At 32.8% G+C, this 23,466-nt stretch overlaps 3 protein-coding genes across 3 annotated transcripts; 1 reads left to right on the top strand and 2 right to left on the bottom strand.

The window, feature by feature from the left end:
* Positions 1-2,280: 2,280 nt before the first annotated feature.
* LOC126969380 (ribosome biogenesis regulatory protein homolog) lies at positions 2,281-5,383 on the bottom strand. The gene is made up of 5 exons (XM_050814772.1): positions 5,090-5,383; positions 4,737-5,015; positions 4,237-4,456; positions 3,292-3,554; positions 2,281-2,456 (listed from the first exon to the last, which is right to left on the bottom strand). The coding sequence occupies exons 1-5, from the start codon at positions 5,236-5,238 to the stop codon at positions 2,312-2,314; spliced, it is 1,056 nt and encodes a 351-aa protein (XP_050670729.1). The 5' UTR covers positions 5,239-5,383; the 3' UTR covers positions 2,281-2,311.
* Positions 5,384-5,831: 448 nt separating this feature from the next.
* LOC126969384 (uncharacterized) lies at positions 5,832-14,802 on the top strand. Its single transcript, XM_050814776.1, has 6 exons — positions 5,832-6,429; positions 6,515-6,615; positions 6,778-6,925; positions 8,378-8,495; positions 9,313-9,399; positions 12,057-14,802. Exons 1-6 carry the CDS (start codon positions 6,351-6,353, stop codon positions 12,148-12,150), a joined length of 627 nt encoding a protein of 208 aa, XP_050670733.1. The 5' UTR covers positions 5,832-6,350; the 3' UTR covers positions 12,151-14,802.
* Positions 14,776-21,579, bottom strand: LOC126969370 (protein penguin). The gene is made up of 8 exons (XM_050814755.1): positions 21,096-21,579; positions 20,455-20,860; positions 20,193-20,320; positions 19,181-19,346; positions 18,159-18,335; positions 16,918-17,149; positions 16,523-16,719; positions 14,776-14,984 (listed from the first exon to the last, which is right to left on the bottom strand). Exons 1-8 carry the CDS (start codon positions 21,554-21,556, stop codon positions 14,808-14,810), a joined length of 1,944 nt encoding a protein of 647 aa, XP_050670712.1. The 5' UTR covers positions 21,557-21,579; the 3' UTR covers positions 14,776-14,807.
* Between the last annotated feature and the right edge of the window lie 1,887 nt (positions 21,580-23,466).

The following is a 23,466-nucleotide window of genomic DNA, read 5'->3' as shown; positions in this document are numbered from 1 at the left end:
AATATTACACAGAAAAGTATCTCCGGGGTGCATAAATAATAAAATCACTTGCAAATAGAATATTTTGTCTAGTTGGGTAGGATAGATTAAAGTTATGATGATGTATTAGGTGTAACTATGTATGTATTAGGTACATTATAATAGTTCCACTGCGTGAGTTAAAAAACCCTTTTAAATAATTGAGTACGATATCTGGGTTCAGACAGTCTCAATCTTATTAAAACATATGGCAAAACTCTTTAACATCAATATGATTATTACAGGCCTACTGACTATAACTTGATACCAACTGCACATACGACCCCAATCATTTCCATACTGCGTCTTGGCATAGTTGTGCGAACGGAGTCATATAACATTATGTCAAAGGGATGTGACAATGCCGCACAACTCGTTATCGATAAAGGGATGCCGCTCGGACGCAGGTAGTTGATGACTGATGCAATAAGGTCAAATGTAGGTGTTTGTGAAAATTGTGTTATAATTGTCATTAGACTTTCATAAGCGAACCATAGACGCATCATTATCCAACTTAACTTTGTTAAAATTAAAGAGCGATATTAACGCCCAAACTCGTATGGTTATTCATAATGTGTTAACAGTGTTTAATCAATTTAAAAGTGACCGTAAAAATATTTTGCATTATTTCGTTAACCTTTCCTTAATTACCTGCTACTGACTATCGATTCAAATTCCTTCTTTGTTGCACACAACACTAGCAGTGCGAGCGAGAGTTCCGTTATGCCAATAAGTGTGAGCGAGAGATCTGATAAAAATGATTTATGACTTAGTTCGCACGTTTGTAATGGCCCAACTATAGCCAACTCTGTGTGTATGTCACCGGGTTATTGCTTGGATCCGAAGGCAGTTAAGGCGTATACTACCGAACAAGTCAACGGTCAGGAACGGATCAGTTGGCCATGAAAACATTCGGCACCGTCTAATGTCGCATAGACTGTGAGACAGGCGGCCGTGCCAAGACACGGCGTATTTACCGTAGATTTTTACACCGAAAACCTGTGTTTGTACGAGAGGCCTCAGGCCACATACTGAGCTCCCATAGGCTAAGTGCTATCCGACATTCCGCCACTATGCCTCCAACATTTTAAGCCGACATAAATCGTCCACACGTCCAAAAAATCTTGTCAATATAATCTATAAATACCACTTTTGTGAAAATAGAGGAATGGGGTGGAATGAACCTTCACAACTGCATTTTCAGACTCAAGTTTGCAGTAAAAAGTTCCATTAGTCACCGCTTGTTCGACACCAATCTTAATGCCTTGTTTAACAAAATACTGGATTTCAACCGATTGCCAATTCTGTGGTCACCTGGAAGGGAAACCTAATTGGTTTCAAAGATACTGGGGTCATCTGTTAATTGATCTATTGAACAAGACTATTAATTATTATATTATATTAATACTTCAAACGATATTAGGGCACTAAAAAATACAGGCCCGCCTACAAATGGAATATTGTCATCATCTCGGGTCTGGTGGGCCCCAGTGTCAGCTCGAACGTTGTGACAAAGTGCCGCGCAGAGATGCTCGTTTTCAGGAATCCGGCACTGTGTGAAGGAACAGTTTGGTGTTGCTTTGAGAGTTCCAAAGAACTGTCTGGCCCGCCACATTTCAACATCGAACAACACGCCACATACTTAATTATCATCAGCATCTAAATCTGTGTTCCTTGCGCGGAAAAAACCAGGTTGATACAACAAGGGTACAGACCACTGTAGTAAAATGCTTTAGTGCTATGGTTAATTTATGCTGACCCATATCTAAGGCAGTATATACATCATCATAACTTGTCTTTAGGCTGATTGAAATAATTAGTGTTCACATAGATGCTTCCAAAACAAAGCTTTAGAGTTATTTTCATATATGTTAGTAACAAAGTTTTAAAAATAAACCAAGAAAAGGTTTGCAATCAAGTTGTGATAACGAAATAACTTGTATTATTGAATCTTTGCTATTAATGTATTATTATAAAATATTAGTGTGCTGTTGAGTAGATAGTAATTAGAATTTCAATTTACAGTATTAAAATTAATTACCTATCCAATATTGGGAGCTTATTAATTATTGAAAATGAATTTCAGTTTATTAAGATAAATTAAAATGTATGTAGAGAAAAAATATAAGAGATAAACTTTTTACTGGACTGACTGTAATTTAATTTAATATTAGTACTTGATCTTTGTATTTATTTTTACTATAATATTTTGTTTCATATCTATTCCATAAAATTTATGTGATACGTTATAATTAAAAAACCTTGTTCTGAATAAAGTTTTATTTTAATCATATCATCGTCTTTTCCTGCCAGGTGTATTCTTATTTGGGTTTCTTTGACCCTTCCCAGCTTTAGGCTTCTTTGCAGAGAAGTTCGTAACATTTCCTTTACCTTTACCCTTCCCTTTGGATGGTTTTAAGGTTTTTTCTTGGGACCTCCTAGAAAGCATTTCTTAAGATTAAAAAAATATTTAATGATTAATATATCAAATAATACTGGTATAAAATCATCTATCAAGAGTAAGACATAGAGTAGTACATGGAATCTACACAAAGATCAAAGCAGAGGATTGTTGACAGCCCTTCACAAAGTCATCTTGTTTGCATGTCCTTGCTTGTGATAAATCCATGATGGTACATCTCTTTCTTATCCATCAACTCTTTAATAATGAGAAGCAGATATTTATAGGATCATAAAGCAAATTATACATACTAGATTTAAAGTATGAATGTACTGACAACAGCAGTTGTTTGTAATGATTATTGTTAATTAAAAAAAAAATACATAATAAATTATTAATAATATGTTGTCTTCACTTAGAGTTAGATATTACTATATTTTTTTCTAGACTAATTAGAATATTAATACACCATATCCATCACATCTGCTTTTCAAACAAAAACAATCAAAATTTGACATATTTCTGAATAGATACAGATACACACCAAACTACTAACATCCCTATTTTGCTTCAGAGGTAACTTAATAACTACAAATTTTTATCTCTCTCTTTGTCTATTCTGAAACAAGGCACAACACTGACATTAGATAGCACTTGGAATTAATTTTCTTTTTGATGCCCCTTAACTTGCCTTTTTTTTAAATATTTACCCCCTTATTCATAATGGTCCGCTAACTTTGAACAGCCACTTAGGAGTGTTTTTTCTCATTCTGACTTAGGTCAATAGAAGAAGACAGAGTGAGAATTAGCAATGCTTTAAGTTAGCAGATTATTATGAATAAGGGGGTTAAGGTTTATAATTAAACACTTACTGATTTTGCTCTTCATTGATGTGTTTAGCAACAGCCTTTTCAATGTCAATTTTGGGCCTTTTATTCAGAATCTTATCAAGCAGATTGAGATTATTCTCCTTCTCTGCTTGTGGGGTTGGCACAGGCAGATTCCTTTTTTTCACTTTACCGGGAATCAGTTCATGAACACCTATGCCTCTAGCTTCTTTCTCTTTGGGTAACTTATTTTGGAATTTGCCCAATGATGCGGTTGACGCTTTTGCTACTGATGTTGCTGTGGCCAACTGTAATAAAGAAAATTAATATAATATTTGTATAATGATAAATCCTGAGATATTTCAAGATTATTTCTTCAAATATAATACCTACATCAAAAATTACACAAATACACACAGGTTTGGTAAATTTGCGTTATGAAGAACAAACATTGTCAAGAGTTTCTTAAATATTTATAATCTATTGATGCTACACATTATGTGTAGCACATGTATATAAATTTCTAGGTAAACTGTTAACACTCATCAGATGACCCATTTTGATTTGTTGCTTGTTTGTCCACCTTTTCTATAAAAATACACTGCCACACTGAAACTCTAGAGAGGTCTAATAAAGCTGTGTGGCCTCAATCACTCTACAGGCTTTCAGATGCTTATAAAAACACATCATGTTAGCAGTACAGTTATATTGTATACAACAACACAATATGTTGTATTGAAGATATTTACATGTCTACAACTAGTGCATGTTAGATGTTTGCTGTTCATGCTAGCTGTGTGGGCTGGCTGAAAAATGAGTGTTGCTTACTCAGTATTATGTTGTAATTGTTCTAATTGATATCTGTCCATAGACTATAAATAGTACAGTTCACAACACAACAGTTCACTCCACTTTAAACACACTTCCATATTAGATGGACTTAATAACTTTGATTGTAACAATATGTTAATAATTACAATAAGTACATACCTGTGAAGCTGAAGCTTTGTCAGCTGTAACTGGTAAACCAACTCTAGGTATTTTGACTTTTCTAGCCCTTGCAATATTCTTGAGCCTCTGTAGTTCATTCTTGGCGACTTTCTCAGACTTCTCATTTGCTTTTTTCTCATACATATCAGTCATTGGATTTACATTCTGTGGAACTTCTATCAACCAACTCTTTTCTTTCTCAGCGGCAGCCTTTCTGAAACTATTTCAAAAAATATATAATTAAGAGATTGATATAACAATAGTTTTTTTATTATTTAACAGTACCTATATAAATAAGTCATACTTTAAACACTCTGCTATGTGTACATAATTACAATGTATTAAATGTTAAAACAAATGAAATGTTAAGACTCCCTATAGGTTTTATTGTCAATTGTAGTCAAAACTACAATATCTTTTAAAATCCATATCTCTTTACTCACTATATAATCTCTGTAATCTACTCAATAATAGTACTGTAAAAAGATAAAAACACTTACCCATACAATGGCACCCATTTTTGCAATTGCTCATCCCATTCTAACTTAGACTTTTTCTTGTTTGTTATGCCTTTTGCCTTAGCAAACTCTTGCCATTTTGTAAGAGGCTTAGGTTTAGGTACCGGTTTGGCTCGTGGTAGAATTGTTGTGGGGTGTGGTAGGCGCACTACTATTGCTTCATCAATCCTCTCTGTGGGTAGGTCCCATATTTTATTCAATAACAATTGCGTGTTGTCCCGCGACAGTGATAGTAAATATGCATCCCTTTCCTTATCTAACCTAAAATAATATAGTTTAAAAGGTAATGTTGTTTATGTGCCTGTCATTTTTATAAAACTACAAAATATACTTACTTTATAAGTTTTTTATCTAAATCATTTGTATCTGATGCAAGCAGTGTCCCAATATCAATTTCAAGCTCTAAATGTTTTTCGACAGTTATAGGCTTATATTTTTCTGCCTTCTTCTGCTCTTTTTCTAATATTTCGTTAACAATATCCATTTCTGTTTTTCTTTTCAATCTATATTCACATTACTTAAATGACAGTAAAGTTCAAAGAATATATTTACTCTAACGAGGTAATATTCTCCATAACCTACAATCCTGATAATTTCACTGTTTCACATCGTACGTATAATCTTAATCACAACAGATACACGTGAATAATATGTCAAAGTGTGAATATTGAGATGTCAAAAGTGTCATATTTTTTTAAGAATTTTAGTGTCAGATCATTTTTTTTAAGATTTTTTTATAAATGGTTCAATTTTCATTCTGATGAAAAATCAAATGAAAGTACATACAAGATATTAAATAAAGCAAGATGGTATTTTTAGAATTCATCATTTTATGATGAAATGAAAAAGCAGAGACGATTAAGAACAGTAATAATATCTTTACATATTTAATATATAATAAGGAAAAAAAGTTAAATTATGAGGTTATTGTACGTTAGATTGGGATCACGAGATTATTCAGCTGAATGAGTTTGAAAAATAGTAGACAGACATTCAATAGAGGAATAATTATAGAAAGTCTGTGTTATATATATCGACAAGGACTTGTATGCTGCGTCCAGTGAGGAAGCTGAAGGTTCACTTGCATATGCTCTCGGGAAGCCCAAATGATGGAAGTTTTGAGAGAAGTGCCATACGCGATCACAGGCCTTCGCTATTGGATCAGTATTAAGTACTTTATAATCTATGTTCTGTAATTTGTGTCATTTTGACAACCACTTTCCCGGGTAAAATTTTATCCACCTCAATTTTCTACTAGGAGTTTATGGAATTAAACAGTCTAAAATAATCACCATAAAATATATCTATTGTAATTTTTCTCGTCTTGTGATGTAAAGTGTAAACACTAAACTCTATTGTAAAACTAAATGAAGTGTAAAGTGCCTAAACTCTACAATCTGCTAAATATATGTGTGGAAACTTGATCGAGATTATATTGTTTATATAAAAATTTTGTGAACATAATATTATTATCTGTAATAGTGAGTAATCATAAGAATAAATATCGGCAGAATTTAGATGTCTCGAGCTTTATTTTGTAAGATTCTGAATAATAGTTGAGTGTACTTTATACTAATAAACGCCAATTAAATAAACATGATTGTAAAACGTGGGGCACTAATTGTTATTGAAGGTATAGATAGGACAGGTAAAACGACGCAAAGTAAACAACTTGGTAAGTACATAGTGGTACGTATTGTTTTTACTCAAGAATAATTATAGAAAGTACGTGAAACTAATATTATTTAATTGTTTTACAGTTGAGAGTTTGATAAAAAGGCAAATTTCCGCTGAGTATTTTAATTTTCCATCAAGAAATACAGAGATTGGAAAAGTCATCAACAACTATTTACTATCTAAGGTACAAATATTTTGTCTTCACCATGATTAAGAACTTTTTAATCATCATATAATGTACTATATAAATTTATTTAAATTGTTTTACTAGAATGTTTAAGATTAGTCACAGCATATCTTCATGTTGTTCAACTCTAATAATCAAAAATACCTTTTTGAATTGCAGACTGACCTTCCAGATGAAACTATCCACTTACTGTTTTCTGCCAACCGTTGGGAAAAATCCAAAGAAATTATTTCAAAATTAGAAACAGGGATTACTGTCATAGTGGACAGGTATTGTTATTCAGGTGTTGCTTTTTCAGCGGCCAAAGGTATAATAGATAACTTTTATATATAATTTAATTAGCTATATATTTCATGAGAATACTATTATAGTAGTCCTGTTATAAAAGCACATTAGTGTGCCCCATGAGTTAAATACCATACAAGGAGATTTAAGTACATAAGAGTTGTCAGTGGCAAATACATCATAAAAACCATTTTCTAAGTGGCCGGCAATTCTCCTGTGATTCCTCTTGTGTTGGAAGAGAATTTTGTGCAGTGATGATCTCTTAACATCAGGTGACCCATATACTTGTTTGTCCACTCACAACACTACAACACAAAAAAATATATTTTGAGGCATCTTATACCAGACCACCATGCTTCTGTTAATTGGTAAACTTATTATTAAAGTATAGCTCAATTGAATCTCACACAAGTAATTTAAAATATTTAGTTTGTTATTTAATGTCTTCAATAAAAACAATACAGTTTTTATTATGTAATAAATAGTCTGCTTGTATTTTATATGGGTGATATGCCTGACATAAATGATTTATTATTATATTTGTGGGAGGCTTCATTGCAAAGGATGCTAGCTAGATAGGTGGGTATCAGTGATGTGCAAGCATTATTGTGATTCGGGTTGAAGAGTGTCATAGCTATATGTGAAGTGACTGGCTACTTAACATATTATCTCCACACTTAGGATTCAATATAGAGTCCCGAGTAGCTATGCATAATCTATGATTTGTAACCTAGGTCCTAAAGAATCATTAAGAGAAAAATTTAAAGAAATAAACATTTTAACTGTTGCTGCTCAATACATTTTTGATAATGTTCTGTATGTTCATAAGCACATTGAGGAATTTTCTAGAAACTGTGACATTCATAATGTTAGCTCGAGGAACAAACATAAACTTGTTATGCCTACTACTTGGTTGGGTCGAGTATATGTTTCTACAATATGATCCCAGAAGAAGAAAATGTTTGTGTGGGAAAGGTTATTATAGCATAAACAATTTTCTTAATGACACCACGGACTGGGAATAAAGCGAACACCCTCGGGCCCTTTAATTAGAAATGTTTATTGTACAATATCACATTGTAATCCATATTTAAAAAAAAGCCCGCTGAGTTTCTTGCGCCCATTCTTCTCAGGTCTGAGGCAGCCTCATTTGAATGGGTGGTGGTTTTTGACGTTCAATAAGTGATTTTAAATCCTATTTTGAATAAAAATATTTGAATTTGAATGCATTGTAATGGACAGTATGCTCATTACTTACCATCAGGTACATCTTGTGTTTTTCTATCAAAAATAATATATACATCTAATCTCTTTGATGGCAATGATAGCGATTACAATCACTAACAATTCTGCAAGCTTGCTTATCATGCAATTAAATTAACACATTGCAAATAAAACACACTGTATTATGTGTTTCAATGTCCACACAATCTGTTGTAAATGATTTGTGTTACTTGGATACTTTTCTATTTAGGTTTAGATTTAAATTGGTGTAAGGCATCAGACATGGGATTACCAAAACCGGACAAAGTATTCTTTCTTACAATACCTTTGGATGTAATGCAGCAAAGGAATGGCTTTGGAAATGAGAGGTAATATTTATTTCCTTTTATTATAATATTTAAATAAAATCCTTAGATCATTTTTATGTCTAGACTGTAAGCTGTGAAAATGTTAAAAAAAATTGAGGTTGACAGTTAACCTCTATTTTGCAGCACAGAATAACACAAAGTGACATATAAATTGTGAGTTTAAGACATAGCTTGTCACATTATTATTATTATGATTTGGGGATTTCAATGCACTTATATCCTAGGATCTATTGTGACCCCTTCTTGCGCTAGCGCACCTGTTCTCAATCTTAAAAGTTAATGAGGAGAATCGAGGCTACTAATTATTAGGATACATGTTACTGTGCCGAGATTTAAATTATATCCTCGATACCTATTATTTTTAGAAGGCGTAGGATCCTCAGAGGGTCCAGGCATGGCACGTCCTCTGCTTTCGAAGACTCTGCGAAGGTGTCTGCACGCTGCGAAGGTGTTTTAAGACACCCAAGCCTGATTCTGGCGATGGCTTCACATTCCAGAAGAATGTGTATGGGGTCTTCAGTGGCTTCGCAGCAGAGTCAGCACATGTTTGATTCACTGAGACCCTTTCTGGCTAGGTGCCCAATTAGCTTGCAATGGCCGGATAGGAACCCCGTGAGGGCTATCAGTTGTGTTCTGTCAAAGCCTATGCATTTTTGGAACGCTTGTCACATACACTAAAGTAATAAACCTGGCCTGTTTTCATCGGTTGTCTGGCAGCAAGAGGCTCTATCTAGACATATAAATTATCTATGATAAAATCCTTTTAAAAGATAATCTACATGCAGCATGTTGTTATGGTCCTTCTATGTTTTTTTAGATATGAAATACCAGAATTTCAAAAGAGAGTAAATGAAATATACATGCAATTGAAAGATAAAGACTGGGAAGTCATTGATGCTAACAGGTATGATTCTTTTTAAGAAAAAATTTTCATTAACATTCACTGCTTTAAGGTGTTTCCCACCTGAGAGGTACTTCTGCTATCTGTTATGTTATATTCACCTTCCTTAAAGGCCGGCAACACTCTTGTGATTCCTCTGTGTTGCAAGAGAATGTGGGCGGCGGTGATCACTTAACACCAATAGGTAATTATATATGACATCAAAGAGAATTCTAAAGGAGTCAATTTTGAGAAAATAAATGCCTTTATCACTTTTTACAGCCATATTAGTACCTCGGTAACACTGAAAATGTTTGGAAAATGAAAAACGGCTTGATGTAGAAAGTCGCCAATACTTTTATTTTTTTTCGAAGTAATCTCTGTTCCTCTCTACACATGGTCGCATTCGATGGAACCCCTGAGTAAAGCAGTGCGCCTATTCTTCCTTAGGGGTCTCTTCTATGGCATTTTCGTACGCTTTCACCGCATCTTCCGGGCTTGTAAAGCGAATACCTCGAATTTTATCTTTAGTTCTTGGGAATAAATAAAAGTCGCAGGTCGCCAGGTCAGGACTGTATGGCGGATGACTCATTATCTCGACACCTGCCATTGTCAAATATTCAACAGTCCGTTTTGCGGAGTGCGCTGAAGCATTGCCGTGGTGAAGGAGGATCCTGCTTCGAGGGCGCTGCTTTCAAATTTTTTCAAGATAACAGGCAAACAGCGATTGATATACCAGTCTGCAGTAACTGTCCTTCCATCATCTAGCACAACTGTCGCGAAATGACCTTTCCGACAAAAGAATGAGGCAATCATCTTTTTTCCTTGACTTCCTTTCTTTACCTTAGCTGGCCGATCCTCGAAAGGAAAACCCACTGATCTGATTGTCTTTTGGTTTCGGGTTCGTAGCAATATATCCAGCTTTCATCACCTGTGACGATGTCAAATACAGTATTTGAGTCACCGCCTTTGAACTTATCTAACATTTGGCGGCACCAGTCCATACGAAAGTGTTTCTGGTTGTCCGTTAAAGTATGGGGGATCCATCTGTTTTTGAACTTGACTCATACCAATGCCTAGGCTTGCACGTATCTGCTAATAGGTCACTCTCTTATCTTCCTCTATCATGCGTCGCACAGCACTAATGTTATCTTCAGTAGTCGCTGTTAAAGGACGTCCCTCACGCGGATCATCATTGAGATTGCTACGTCCATGCTTAAACTCGTTAAACCAATTGTAAATAGTGGCACGAGATGGGGCTTCATTAAAAAACGCTAATCGCAGCCTATCATAGTTTTGTTGTTGAGTAAGCCCACAACGAAAGTCATTAAATCATAGAATGAAAATTTTCTCGCGTTAGGTTCATTTTCATGTGTACAAGAGTTTGCCGCCAATTCACAAAAACAAATTACAAATGAATCTAATATTCTACCAGAGTTCTTAAATTGAAATTCAAAAAAAGTTTTCATTAGCAATGTTTCTAACTGGCCATTTCTAAACATTTTCAGTGTTACCCACGTATGATGATAACAGAGCATTATATCTTGTTGTGCTAAGTAAGTCGAGACTGTACTTCACTTCAAGCCACCACATAATAATAATAATATTGACACACTTTTTACACAAATTATCTTGCCCCAAGTTAAGCATATATAGCATGTGTTATGGGTTACAAGACAATGATATATTTAATACAATATACTTACTTAAACATACATAAATTCATATAAACATACATAAATACATTTAAACATCCATGAATCGGAAACAAACATCCATATTCATCAAATTTATGACGCTTGCACCTACCGGGATTCGAACCCGGGACCTCTAGCTTAGTAGGTAGGATCGCTAACCCCTCGGCTATACAGGTCGTCAATATACAAGGCGCGAATGTGGCCATACCTAAAATGCTATACGCAACTCTGGATTGGGGCTTTCCCCAGTACCAGCTTCTTCCATTTGAGTTGCTCAAATCAAGTGCTTAAGAGTTGTTAAGGTTATACCAGCAGTCTATTTTCCACTTTCACCCACACAATATGTTAATGTTTTCCTTTCCACAACCACATGTTTCACTTTAAATGGTTTGCTACATTGTGGATTCATCTACCGGCTGTTGTATTCCGAAACGAATATGACTTAGAGACCATCAAGTATAGAGGATTCTCCTATCTCACAGGCCAGCAATACATCTGGTCAGGGTGCTAAAATAAATCCAATACTAAAAACATATCTGTCACAAAAATTTTACTAGAGCCTTAACATTTCTAAATGAAAGGTTAAAAAGTTATAATAGTTAAAAGGTTATAATTATTAATTTAAATTTGTTACCAGTTTTTATTATATATAATGTAATATTGCCATAGACTCATAAAATTTGTGTGTCATATGGCTAACTATTAGACTACACCTGTATTTACCATATAAGTGCAATAAATATAAATGAATATGAATGAATCTTATATAAAAGACGAAAGCTCTCAGTAGGGAAACACCTTTAAAATACTTTTAATTTTTGTTAATAATTTTATTAGATAAATTTTTTTCCTTGTAATTGTAATTTCCATATGTATGGAACAATCCATTAAACTCCATCATTTAATATTATTTACAACTAGAATTTACTTATATCTTGCCATAATAACTCAACTATGTTTTAAAATTCAATTCTTAATTCTCAGATCTGAGAGTGATCTTCAGGAAGAATTGTTACATAAAACAATGAAAATTGCTGACTCAGTTGGGTTTTCGTCGGTTGGAAAGATATGGACATGATAATAATAAATTTTAATTCTATGCTACTAATTATATTGATTCTAATTTAATTATTAAATATTTTGTAAATATTTAGGATCCTTATAAAGAATACAGGATTAGGAATTATCTGAATTTTTACTAGAAATGCTTTCAACAATATTATACAGTGTGGGACAATTGCGACATTAAAAAATAAATCGAAATATTAAAGTAATTAATTAAAATATTCAAATAAACAAATTATACAGATTTTTTTTAAATTACTTTATGTCAGTGCTGTAGGAGTCACTCTCTTCATCTGCACTATCACTATTGTTCTTTAGAGATCAGAAGGCTATTTGGAATGCAAGTAAAAGTCAGTTGTGTGATGCCAATCGAGAACAGGTTATTTATTTACCACAAACACCCTACACGGTACACAGTATGCAACAGACTGGTTAGAGCACCTACGTGCTACCTAAGCCACGATGTTACAAGTAAGTATGTTGATTACGTCATCGATACATCATACACGCTATTCACTAGTGCCTCAACACAATACAGATTACTTACAGGTTGTCCTGCAATGATATTTTGGAAAATTTATTTATAAATGTGAATTATGTATTTTTTTTATGAATATGGGTAATTAGCACTACTCATGGGTCCATTTTATTTTGCCACTGTAGCTTGATATTGTATATGTATTAATTGTATAGATTTTTATACTTATTATAATCAAATGTATGTTTAATACCTATAATCTGTTAAAAGAACAAATAATTTAACAAAATACTTATCATCACAAATAGTTGGCTGTAAATAACTTTGTGTAGATAAATCTTTTTAAATGTGCATTAGCCGTTATTGTCTAGCAGTGGGAGAATAGCAATTAGTGTGTCCTATAATTGGATTTGTATCACTTTGCAACATCAAGATCCATATTTACTATATACAATGCAAGAAAATACTGTACTGTTCTATGTAGACATATATATTACAATGTCATAAAAGTTTTCTTATATAAGTCAGCTTTTTTGGCTGTCTGTTAAGGTTAAGTTTAAGTCTAGCTTCTAACGAGAGCACGTAAAAATTCAATTACTGGATACAATGGGTTCTAATTTATGTTTGATTAGATTGTTAGTTCTTTGAGTATTGGCCTTTATTAAGTACTGCAAAACACTAAGTGATAATTGCTTATCGAAAGAACGACATTCCTGAAAGGTGCTTATTTTCGTAGTTCTGAAGATCTGGGCAAAATAAAAATTTGGTTGTTCACAGGCTATGTCCACGTTTTTAACTGAAGCGTCAGGCCTATAAATATTGTATAAATGTTATAACAATAAATATATATTTATCTGGTTCCCTATAATATTTTGTTCCTATGAAGCGGTAGGATATTCCAAATTCATATCATAGTAAGTAAGTATGGAAGTCAATTAATTACATGTTACATGCAAGTTTACCCTAACGACAAATTCAATGTGGGTTGCTTTGTTCAAAGAAGCAAAGTTTTGCACATTCCTTTAAGACTCCTATTGTTATTGACATTTATGATCCGACAACTCAGTTGACTACGGGGCACCATAATATACTTAGACTTTGAATATACTCGAGGGTACAGACGACCGCCCCATAACACTATGACTGTTTTTTATTCAAATTATACTAAGGGTATGTTCCGATATGAACTGCGAGCACTGCACAGTGCTATCTTTGTAGAAAAACTCGTTCCGTTATGGACTGCCAGTATACTGCCGGAGTACCCTAGTAAAATATATGACGTCATAAATCACCGCCATATCCTACTGTGAGCACTGGCGTTTTCGAGATAAGGTACTCGCAGTACTTTGATCACGTGATCAGTCATAACCACTCGAGTGCCTAAAATATTTTTAATTTGACGGTACTCCAACAAAAGTTTTTTTAATGAACTATAAAACTTTAATACACTGATTGCGTTCTGTTTCAAATAGTAACCAGTATAACTGGCTATAAAGGAACGGCTTCACAGTATACTAAATTGATATAACACTGTACAGTGGTCGCAGTGCATATCGGTACATACCCTTAGTAGCTAATGTCAAGTGTGCCTGATTAAGACTTGTCAATCAAAATCGGTTACAGCAGAATAGATTCGCTTTTCTTTTTTATCTTATTGTATCTGCGTTAGAGATTTTCTTTTATCTCACACTCTTTGTGTATACACCACTATATTGTAAATCTATGGAACTATCTACTCTTCTCCAGAATATAAGTAATATTGCTGTGGGTATAATACTATATACAGAGGACAGAGAGACTATAACTTAACAATTATTTAATAATAAGTGTAATTTAGTAAAGAACTACCCCCTTATTCATAATAGTCTGCTAACTTAAAGCATTGCTAATTTACACTGTCTTCTTCTATTGACCTAAGTCAGAATGAGAAAATACATTCCTTAGCGGCTGTTTAAAGTTAGCGGACCATTATGAATAAGGGGGTTAGAATATAAATTCTGACATTAAACCATAGAATATACTAATATAGAAAAGTATATATAACTGGACAGAACGAAAATAATAGATTTGAGTTAGGAAATATATTGACATCCAATAATAGATTGTAAGGACACACATGTATTATAAATTTAAGATTATTATAATAAAACAATTGTGAAATGATGTTAATAAATTTATTACAATGTAGTATTTTATTTATTTTCGAGTGACTGTAACAGTAACTTGGCTCCCTCAGATGTTTGCATTTTCAAAATATTCTTGTGTGAAGAAATTTTCTTTTTTAATAACTTCACAACCTTTTCTTGATTGTTTTCAATTAGTTTAAGAATAAAGAAACAGCCACGGTTTGTTGCCACCCATTTTTCAATCTGCAACAACATATAAGAGTATTTAAATATTTACAAGAAAGTTGTTCAAAAATATAATAATAAGTTCAAAATATTTATATATATATAAATATTTTGTATATTTATATAATATATATATATAAATATAATAATTTAACCAATTAATAAATAAGTTTTTTATGAAAATAAGGGACGAGACGAGCAGGACTTCCAGCTTTGATACGCTCTATCCATTACAATGCAGTGCCGTTCAGGATTCTTGAAAAAATCCTAAAAATTTGAGTGGCACTACATTTGCACTCGTCACCTTGAGACATAAGATTTTAAGTCTCATTTGCCCAGTAATTTCACTAACTACGGCGCCCTTTAGACCGAAACACAGTAATGCTTACACATTACTGCTTCACGGTAGAAATAGGCGCTGTTGTGGAACCCATAATCTAGCCGGCATCCTGTGCAAAGGAGCCTCCCACTGGTAGTCATGAATATGGATGTTTATATTATATGAATTGTGGACACTTGGACAAATTAAGCGGAATGCAACAAAAACTGTTGATATTTCTTGTTGACAACCAAATAAATCCTATAAAAAATAAAGTTTTAGAATGTTTTTCGAATCTCATTTGTTATTTAAGTATGTACTGTGTTCGTATGTATGTTGAAACATCTGTAGCGTGAAAATTTTCTCAACTTATGAATTCGAGTTTTAATTTTGCTTTAAATGCCTCGTTTATAGTAGCTTAAAGCCAGATAATAGAAGAATTAAAGTGTGGAGAGATGCCTGGAAGAGAGGTACGTCCAGTGCAACTTAATTGGTAAAGTGGCATATGGTAGAGGGACAGTTATGGTATGGGGAGGTATTTGTATGAGCGGACGTACGGAACTATGCGTCATTGAGAATGGGACATTCAACGGCCGCGGCGCCACAATACGTAAATGACATTTTAGAAGAAATTGTTGCACCATTTGCACTTTTAATCAGAGATAGGCTTGTTTTTATGCATGGTAATGCATGGCATATGGCATAACAACTAAGGTTGTTGAATAACATCGAAATAAGGTTATTAACGTTATAAGGAGGCCAGCGCGCTCCCCGAGTTAGAGCATGTTTAGGCCTTAAGGTCTCTCTCTTAACACCTCAAGATTTTATTCATAATTTGATAAGAACTATGCCAAGGAGATTCGAAGGGCCATACTAAGTAAACATTAGCAAGGGCTAACTTTATGGAAAAAACACGATAAAATGTTGCACACAAAAATGTTTGTATCCTGGAAAATTTATTTTTACCTTATTCTGATTGATTTTGTAAATTAAAATAATTTTCTCGAACTTTGTAATTTAAAAGAAACTTAAACATAATTAATAAACTTAATTGTCACACATTTCTATAATATTTTGTTAAATACAGACTTTCTTTTGTATTCCTTGTCAACATCAATATCTTGCACCCAAAGTTACAGGTGATGCTTGGTAAGAGGCCAAGATTATTTGTGTAAAAAAGAGTGTGAATATTATTTTAGTCTTACAAATGAATATGAAAAAAAAAAAGTTAGCTTACAGCATCACCATCCAAAAATTGGCAAATAGACTCGCCAAGGCTGTACTCGGCACTCTTGTCCATAAGAGCTAGTTTCTTCAAACACATGTGTATTCCAGCATCTTCTACTGCCAACACTTCCTCATTGTTCACCTTTATTTTCCAGTCAGGCCGACAGATCGCTTTAGCAAACGCTTCTACTATATTTTTAGATGATTCTGAAATTTAAAAACATCAGTCATTTACATATTATCATTTTATAACAATTCCCATTTTTAAATTTATTTATTAAAAGAAAACAGACAAAAAAACGTTTTGTGATATGGATAATAATGTAATGATTTAATTTATAAAGTACAGAAAATATGTATGTATGTATAAACAACCACAAAATTTTATATTTAATAATTTAATACCAATAGAGAGCACAGCCAGTGCCAGCAACATAGCTGCCTTGCTATTAAGCCAGAACTCTGCATCACTAGCCATATCTTCCTTCAGAACTGGTAAAATTGCTTCACGGAGCTCTGACACACGAATTTCTGTGTCCTTCTTGGATGTCCCGCTGTGGACACCCTCTTCAAGGAATTTTATGAAACTTGGATGAAATGCTGCTGGATCTTTTGGTTTTACAAGCCAATGCAATGTCTAAAAACATAGTTACATTTACACAAATTTAGTTTACATACCAAAGTTTATGGATGATGAGGTCAAGATCAACGATCCAGCGCTTTGTCAACTGTCAATATCAACCCGGCACGAGAGTAGAACAGCCATACCATATAGGTGGTTAAAGCAGTGGGCCATAACGCAAGAGATAAGGCTTGATTCTCAAACTGTCCATAAATTTTTATATGTAAAAATATTTGTATAGTTTTATCCCAGAAATGAGGGAAACCACTCAAAAATAACAAATATTAAGTCATTTAAATGATTCATTTAAGATCAGCAATGAATGAGAAACATTTTAAATATAAAAAATTCTTAATCTTTCAATTTTTTTTACAAACGAGCGTAAGGGTCAGCTTATGTTAAGTGATCACCACCACACTCTCTTGCAACACCAGAGGAATCACAGGAGCGGCCTTTAAGGAGGGTGCTTTTTTGAAGGTATCCATGTCATATTGTCCCGGAAACACCACACAAGGAAGCTCATTCCACAGCTTTGTAGTACATGGAAGAAAGCTCCTTGAAAACTGCTATTTATCTCTCTCGCTTATTCTCATTTTTTATGAAACTGTTCAATCTAGAACTTAATTATAAATGGGCCAACAAAGACTTTGTTGCAAATAGGCACTTATAACCAACATTATAGTAACTACTAGCCTAGATGACAAGTAAATCTTGTGTATTTTAAAAATTAAAGATTACAAGTTTTTAAGTTAAGCTTAACTTAAAGATTTTTTTTTTTGAAATAACTACTATCATTATTATATGTTTTAAATAAACCAAAACAAATATTTTTGAAGAGAAATTCATCTAATCATAACTAAATTTAAAACTTTCCCAACTAGTCATCAATTAATCAGCCCATCTTTTAGCTTTGTCCTATTCTAAATATCAGCTGTAATTGTTAAATGTGGTTTTTTAATTTTTGCAACAGGTAAGCACACTTCAAAAGTAAATTATCAACAAAAGAGGTTTGTTAGGTACTTACCATATTACCCCAATGATCTTTTGCTATATCCTTGAAATTTGTAGCAATTGTGGACACAATAGCTTTTTTTACAAGCACTGTGTCATCAACTGAATCAAATATTGCAATCAGTAACCTATATCCAGTCTTGTGTTTACTTAATGCCACCACATGTTCCTTCACAACTTTTAAAATTGTCTGAAATTAGCCATATTTAATGTTAATAGTCAATATGTTTGCAATCTATTTAACTATGATTCTGATCCCGGTATCCCTACTAATATAACAAATGTGATTGTAAGTTTGTTTGTTGCGGTTTCACACCTAAACCACTGAACCGGTTTTGATGAATTTTTGTACAGACATAGTCAAGAGCTTGGGAAAGCACATACACTAACACATGCCAAGCCTTTTCATTGCGAATGAAAGGTTTGGCAGGGTTGAAAGTTGAATTGAAGATAACACCATGAGACTTTGTATTTAGGCACTTGATATATTTGTTCTAGCGTTTTAAAATTTAGACCTGTGTGGGAAGAAAGTTCTATAGCTAGTAGCTTATAAAAATGTATTAAAAATCACAGTTTATATGTGTATTATTTGCAAAGTGAGTATATAAAAAAATAAAAAATGCTGCCCCTAACTATTACACACAGACAAGGTGCAGGTAAAAGCTAGTTAATTATCAATGCTTGTACTATAACAGTACTCACTCATATTTCTCAATTTGTATATAATATAACCCCCTTATTCATAATGGTCCGCTAACTTTAAACAGCCGCTGAGGAGTGTTTTTTCTCATTCTGACTTAGGTCAATAGAAGAAGATAGACTGAGAATTAACAATGCTTTAAGTTAGCAGACTATTATGAATAAGGAGGTAAATCCTCCCCATACCTTTTTCAGTAAATAAAGTGCAGATGCCAGCATACAATGTTATTCAAGCTATAGACTATAGAGTTTATAATAATAGCTCTAAGTCAAAACAATTCCACTGCAAAGTACTTCCTAACATATGCAACTATTGACAACTAAGTTTGAGCTTACCTTTTTATCTTTGTTAGTTCCTTGCCAAACACATATGCTGGCTGCATTTACTCCTGGCAGAGAGTTACTGAGAGGCACAATCAGTGGACTCAAAGTTGATATTAATTCTACTCTCTCTTCAGCAGAGCATTCTCTTATGTAGTCATATAAAACTGAATGTAATATCCTGAAATTAATACAGATAGTAAATTATTGACACTAAAGTTGATTTAACTGGCCATGGCCATAGTAATTTTACAATAAATTACTAAAAAGTGTATCTGAATTATCAATAAATAAATTGAAATCTTTTATTAAATGCAGACTTATGTCGAAGGCTTATTACAGTATTGAAGATTATGTAAACAATATTACAATATGGAATTAAATAGTATTTTAGTTGTTTTTTATGGATTATATGGTTCAGCCTTGTGTTGTTTCACTGGTTTGCATTGTTTTGAAAATATGTTTAAACTTTTATGTAATTAATATGTATGTAACTTAATTGTATTTTTTATGGTTGACGTTGACGGGCAGTCTTTTGATCTTATGTCAATAAAATATTTTGACTTTGACATGTGTTAGAGGCCAACAAATTATTAAATTCATTAGTTCCCAAGCTCACAATTAGTAGTTGGCTCCTTTGCTAGAGCTACAGCAACAACTTCTGCCAACAAGGCATTTGAAGGACAGAGGTCGAGAATGAGATTAATGGGCTAAATTTTTTTTTAGAAAAGCAAAGTTGTTGTCTATTTGAAATATTTTTAAGAGAGAGAATTTTAAATAATCAAAAGCCTTGATTGTAAACACTTGAACATTGTTGTTCATGAGTATAAAAATTGTTATAAATTGTATTGTTTTTATGTTACATTAAAATAAGTAATTTGTGGGCCCTATTTTTAATAGATTAGTTTAGACTACAGCAGAGTTCTTGGGAGATGGGTGAATACAACTTGATTTTATGAAATATTCACATTCTTATTTTATCTACAGTAATCTTTCAACTTGTAAATGTAAAAATTTTAATACTTACTCACTATCATGAAGATTTTTATCAAGAATCTTTTGTATATTAACTTTACAAGACTGCAAAATGGCGGACTTCATTTCTGGGCTATCTTTGTATGTGTCGTTTAATGTTTTAACTTTGTCATCTTTAGTCTGTAAATAGAAAATAATAATGTTTTATTTATTTATTAGCAATGAGCCTTAGAATCATCTATGTTATATGTAATTTCATGCTAACCATACAGTGATTGAATTCATAAACTAGTTAATAATATAATTATACATACATTTTTATACATGTCCCCATAAAACTCTTGCTGCATGTACAGTTTCTCTTTTTTATTTGCAAATTCTCCACATGCATAGTCTAACACAGGAGCACTAATAGTATGAGACGCTAATGACACAACATGACCAAACATTTTACTTATTACTTCATGTCGTAAATTATCTGTGCCATACTTCAATATTCGCTTTACTGAATGATGTGCATACTTGGACTGCATCATAGGCACCATTATATCTATCACCTCTCTAGTGACCTCATTCTTTATTTCTTCATTGCCATATTTGAGAAGAACCTGAATAACTCTACTTAAGTCATGGGTTAATGCTATGGACTTATACTGGCCCTTTAGAAGTCCATGTAGTTCTTTACAAGAGTTTTCCCTAAAATCTTGTTTTACCACTTTCCTAAAAAAAAAAAGAAAAGAAGATTAATTATCTGACAAACAAAATCTCATGTGATCACACTATAGTGACCCTTGAATTTTCTGGTTTAAGTAAGCAAACTTACTATTAGTAAGCATTATTGTACAAAGAATAAAAAACCGGTACACCAAATGTACAATTTTGTGCAATTGATTTACTATGGAACAATTTTCTTAGATGGGGGTCAATTACATATTATTAAAAAAGCTAATAATACCTTTGTATTTGTGCCGATAATAGCTTTGCCTTATGTGATATTTCAAAAATTTCAGCGGTGGCTTTAGCTTTACGCCTCTCCAGTCTTAAATTTTTTTTCTCCTTTTTCATCTCTGACCATTTCGGTTTCTCTTTTTGCTCGGAACCTTTAGCATTCTTATCTTTATTGAAACCGTGCTTTCCACTTTTATTACCAAATTTGTCTTTATTAAATTTAGATTTTTCGTTCGTTTGTCCCTTTTTTAAAAACGTTTTCTTTGATTTCTTTGTATTGTCTTTTTCGAATTTCTTTAATGAATCTTTTTTGTCCACTTTCTTTATATTTGTCGCTTCTTTTATTTCATTCTTAGGTTCTTCAAACTTTACCTTTTTTTTCTTTGGCGAAGATTCGGCATATTCTTCACTTTTTCTTTTAATTTTCTGCATGTTTATAACTTTTAAGGTTAGAGAAACATTTAACATGCACTTCAAGTTTCAACTTTGTATTTTGTAATCATTTTTTTTTTTTTTTTTTTAATATATTAATTCGTTCTTTCGAACAGGCTATAGCCAGGGGCCTTACTGCCTTGTCGTTAGTATTTTCATTTCTTTGGTATTTATTATTTTCACTATTTTGTTTTACAAAAAGTCCAATCCAGTTTTCTCATTTCATCTTACATTATTTCCATTTTCCTTTTCCAATTATGTATATTCGATAGCGAATATTTATAGTAGTTTCTTTCATCAAATCCAATCCAGTCTTAAAGTCATCAGTTATTTTACCATTTCCGTTAATGTATAATTCTCTAAAGAATATTTTCCATATTTTCCTTTTAGTAAGTCCAAATCCAGTAATATAGTCCCTAATAATTTTCCCCTTTTCTTAAAGTCAAATCCAGTGTAATTTGCATAACTTTTTAGAATAATACCTACCTATTTACATTATCTGTTCAGTTCGCGAATTGCGCTATGCTATTACTAGTTGTATATGTACGAGTTATAACGTATTTACATAATTATAAACAAATTTACAACGTATGTATCTACAAATTACAATGTATTTACAGTACTACATACAAATTTATACAAGGACATATAAGTTGATGTGTCCTTTAATAGATCTATTACTGAGAGCGGGATTATATTGGGTGCACCATATATTTCCAGTAGCTCATCCATCAGCACAAGGCGCTGTATGCCAAAGGACGAACAATCAAAAAAGATGTGATCCAGAGACTGATCTTGTTGCTTATTACAATGGTCACAAAAAGGAGAGGAGACAATTTTTTTGCGATGAAGATGAAAATTCAATCGATAGTGACCAATACGCATTCGTGTTATTGTAGTATAGAACTTTCTGTGAGCGTTATTTTTAAACTTACAAAACCAGGGTGTGCTATTAACGGGATTATCTAACAAAGTATACAAATGAGCCTTATTTTCAACTTCTGTACAATTGTACCAATATCTTCCCCAAAGAAGAGTCATACGCTGTTTTAGATTACTTATTATATCTGTAAATGGTATGTTAATGTCTAGATCTTTGCAATCAGGATATAGGGATAGATCGGATATATTAATGATAGTTCTAGCTAGAAAATCAGCGCTTTCGTTTCCTGCTACTCCTATATGGGACGGGACCCAAACGAAATCCACTTTAATATCGATTAAACATAGTTCGAACCACAATTCCTTTATAGCAAAAATGATGTAATTGATGTTAGCACTCATTTTGTTATTTGACAAACTTTTTAACACACTCATACTATCACTAACTATTACCCACTTCTTATTAAGTTGATTTTGTTTCTTAATATGCTTTAAAGCAAAAAGAATAGCGACGGCTTCAGCAGTAAAAATACTGGCATATCTATTAATCTTAAAGCCAATACCCTTCCTAATTTCAGGAAGGTAGATTGCAAAAGAAACATTATTATTGTTTTTTGCGCCATCCGTATAAACAAATTTACAATTAGACCATTCTGACAATAATACATGAACCTCCTCTTTTGAAGTTAAATTTGGATCTATTACAACATTAATTGCAGAATATTTACATCGAAAAGAACCTGCATGGCAGGGAAGTATATCATTATTCCGATGAATATTTAAATCTTGTAGAAATTTAAAAAATGAAGAAAAATCCTGCAAGATAAACAACTGTCTCTGAAATGAAGACGATTGATAAGCAATAAGATTCTTAAGAAGATTGTTCGTCGGCAAGCTATAGAGCTTTAAAATAAATCTTTCTTTAAGATAACTAAATCTAATACACAAAGGAGGAAGGTTGGCCTCGATTTGCATAGCAGCTATTGGGCTAGTTTTAAGTGCACCCAATATTGTACGCATACATTTATTTTGTATTTTATCCAGACTATTAACAATTTTGCTGT

Source organism: Leptidea sinapis, chromosome 18, assembly GCF_905404315.1.
Source record: "Leptidea sinapis chromosome 18, ilLepSina1.1, whole genome shotgun sequence".
Classification (NCBI taxonomy): domain Eukaryota; kingdom Metazoa; phylum Arthropoda; class Insecta; order Lepidoptera; family Pieridae; genus Leptidea; species Leptidea sinapis.
Note: the sequence above shows the minus strand (reverse complement) of the source record. Positions and strands in the feature narration are given on the sequence as shown.

What these genes read in the sequence shown, in the direction of transcription:
- LOC126969370 (XM_050814755.1), bottom strand. Translation starts at nt 21,556, where the DNA reads ATGTTAAATGTTTCTCTAACCTTAAAAGTTATAAACATGCAGAAAATT. An exon ending in AAAAATCTTCATGATAGTGA is followed by an intron (nt 19,347 to 20,192) that starts GTAAGTATTAAA and finishes TATTAATTTCAG; the next exon opens with GATATTACATTCAGTTTTAT. An exon ending in GAACTAACAAAGATAAAAAG is followed by an intron (nt 18,336 to 19,180) that starts GTAAGCTCAAAC and finishes GGCTAATTTCAG; the next exon opens with ACAATTTTAAAAGTTGTGAA.
- LOC126969380 (XM_050814772.1), bottom strand. Translation starts at nt 5,238, where the DNA reads ATGGATATTGTTAACGAAATATTAGAAAAAGAGCAGAAGAAGGCAGAA. An exon ending in TTAGATAAAAAACTTATAAA is followed by an intron (nt 5,016 to 5,089) that starts GTAAGTATATTT and finishes ATATTATTTTAG; the next exon opens with GTTAGATAAGGAAAGGGATG. An exon ending in ACAAAGCTTCAGCTTCACAG is followed by an intron (nt 3,555 to 4,236) that starts GTATGTACTTAT and finishes TCTTTATTACAG; the next exon opens with TTGGCCACAGCAACATCAGT.
- LOC126969384 (XM_050814776.1), top strand. Translation starts at nt 6,351, where the DNA reads ATGATTGTAAAACGTGGGGCACTAATTGTTATTGAAGGTATAGATAGG. An exon ending in GACGCAAAGTAAACAACTTG is followed by an intron (nt 6,430 to 6,514) that starts GTAAGTACATAG and finishes ATTGTTTTACAG; the next exon opens with TTGAGAGTTTGATAAAAAGG. An exon ending in AATGGCTTTGGAAATGAGAG is followed by an intron (nt 8,496 to 9,312) that starts GTAATATTTATT and finishes ATGTTTTTTTAG; the next exon opens with ATATGAAATACCAGAATTTC.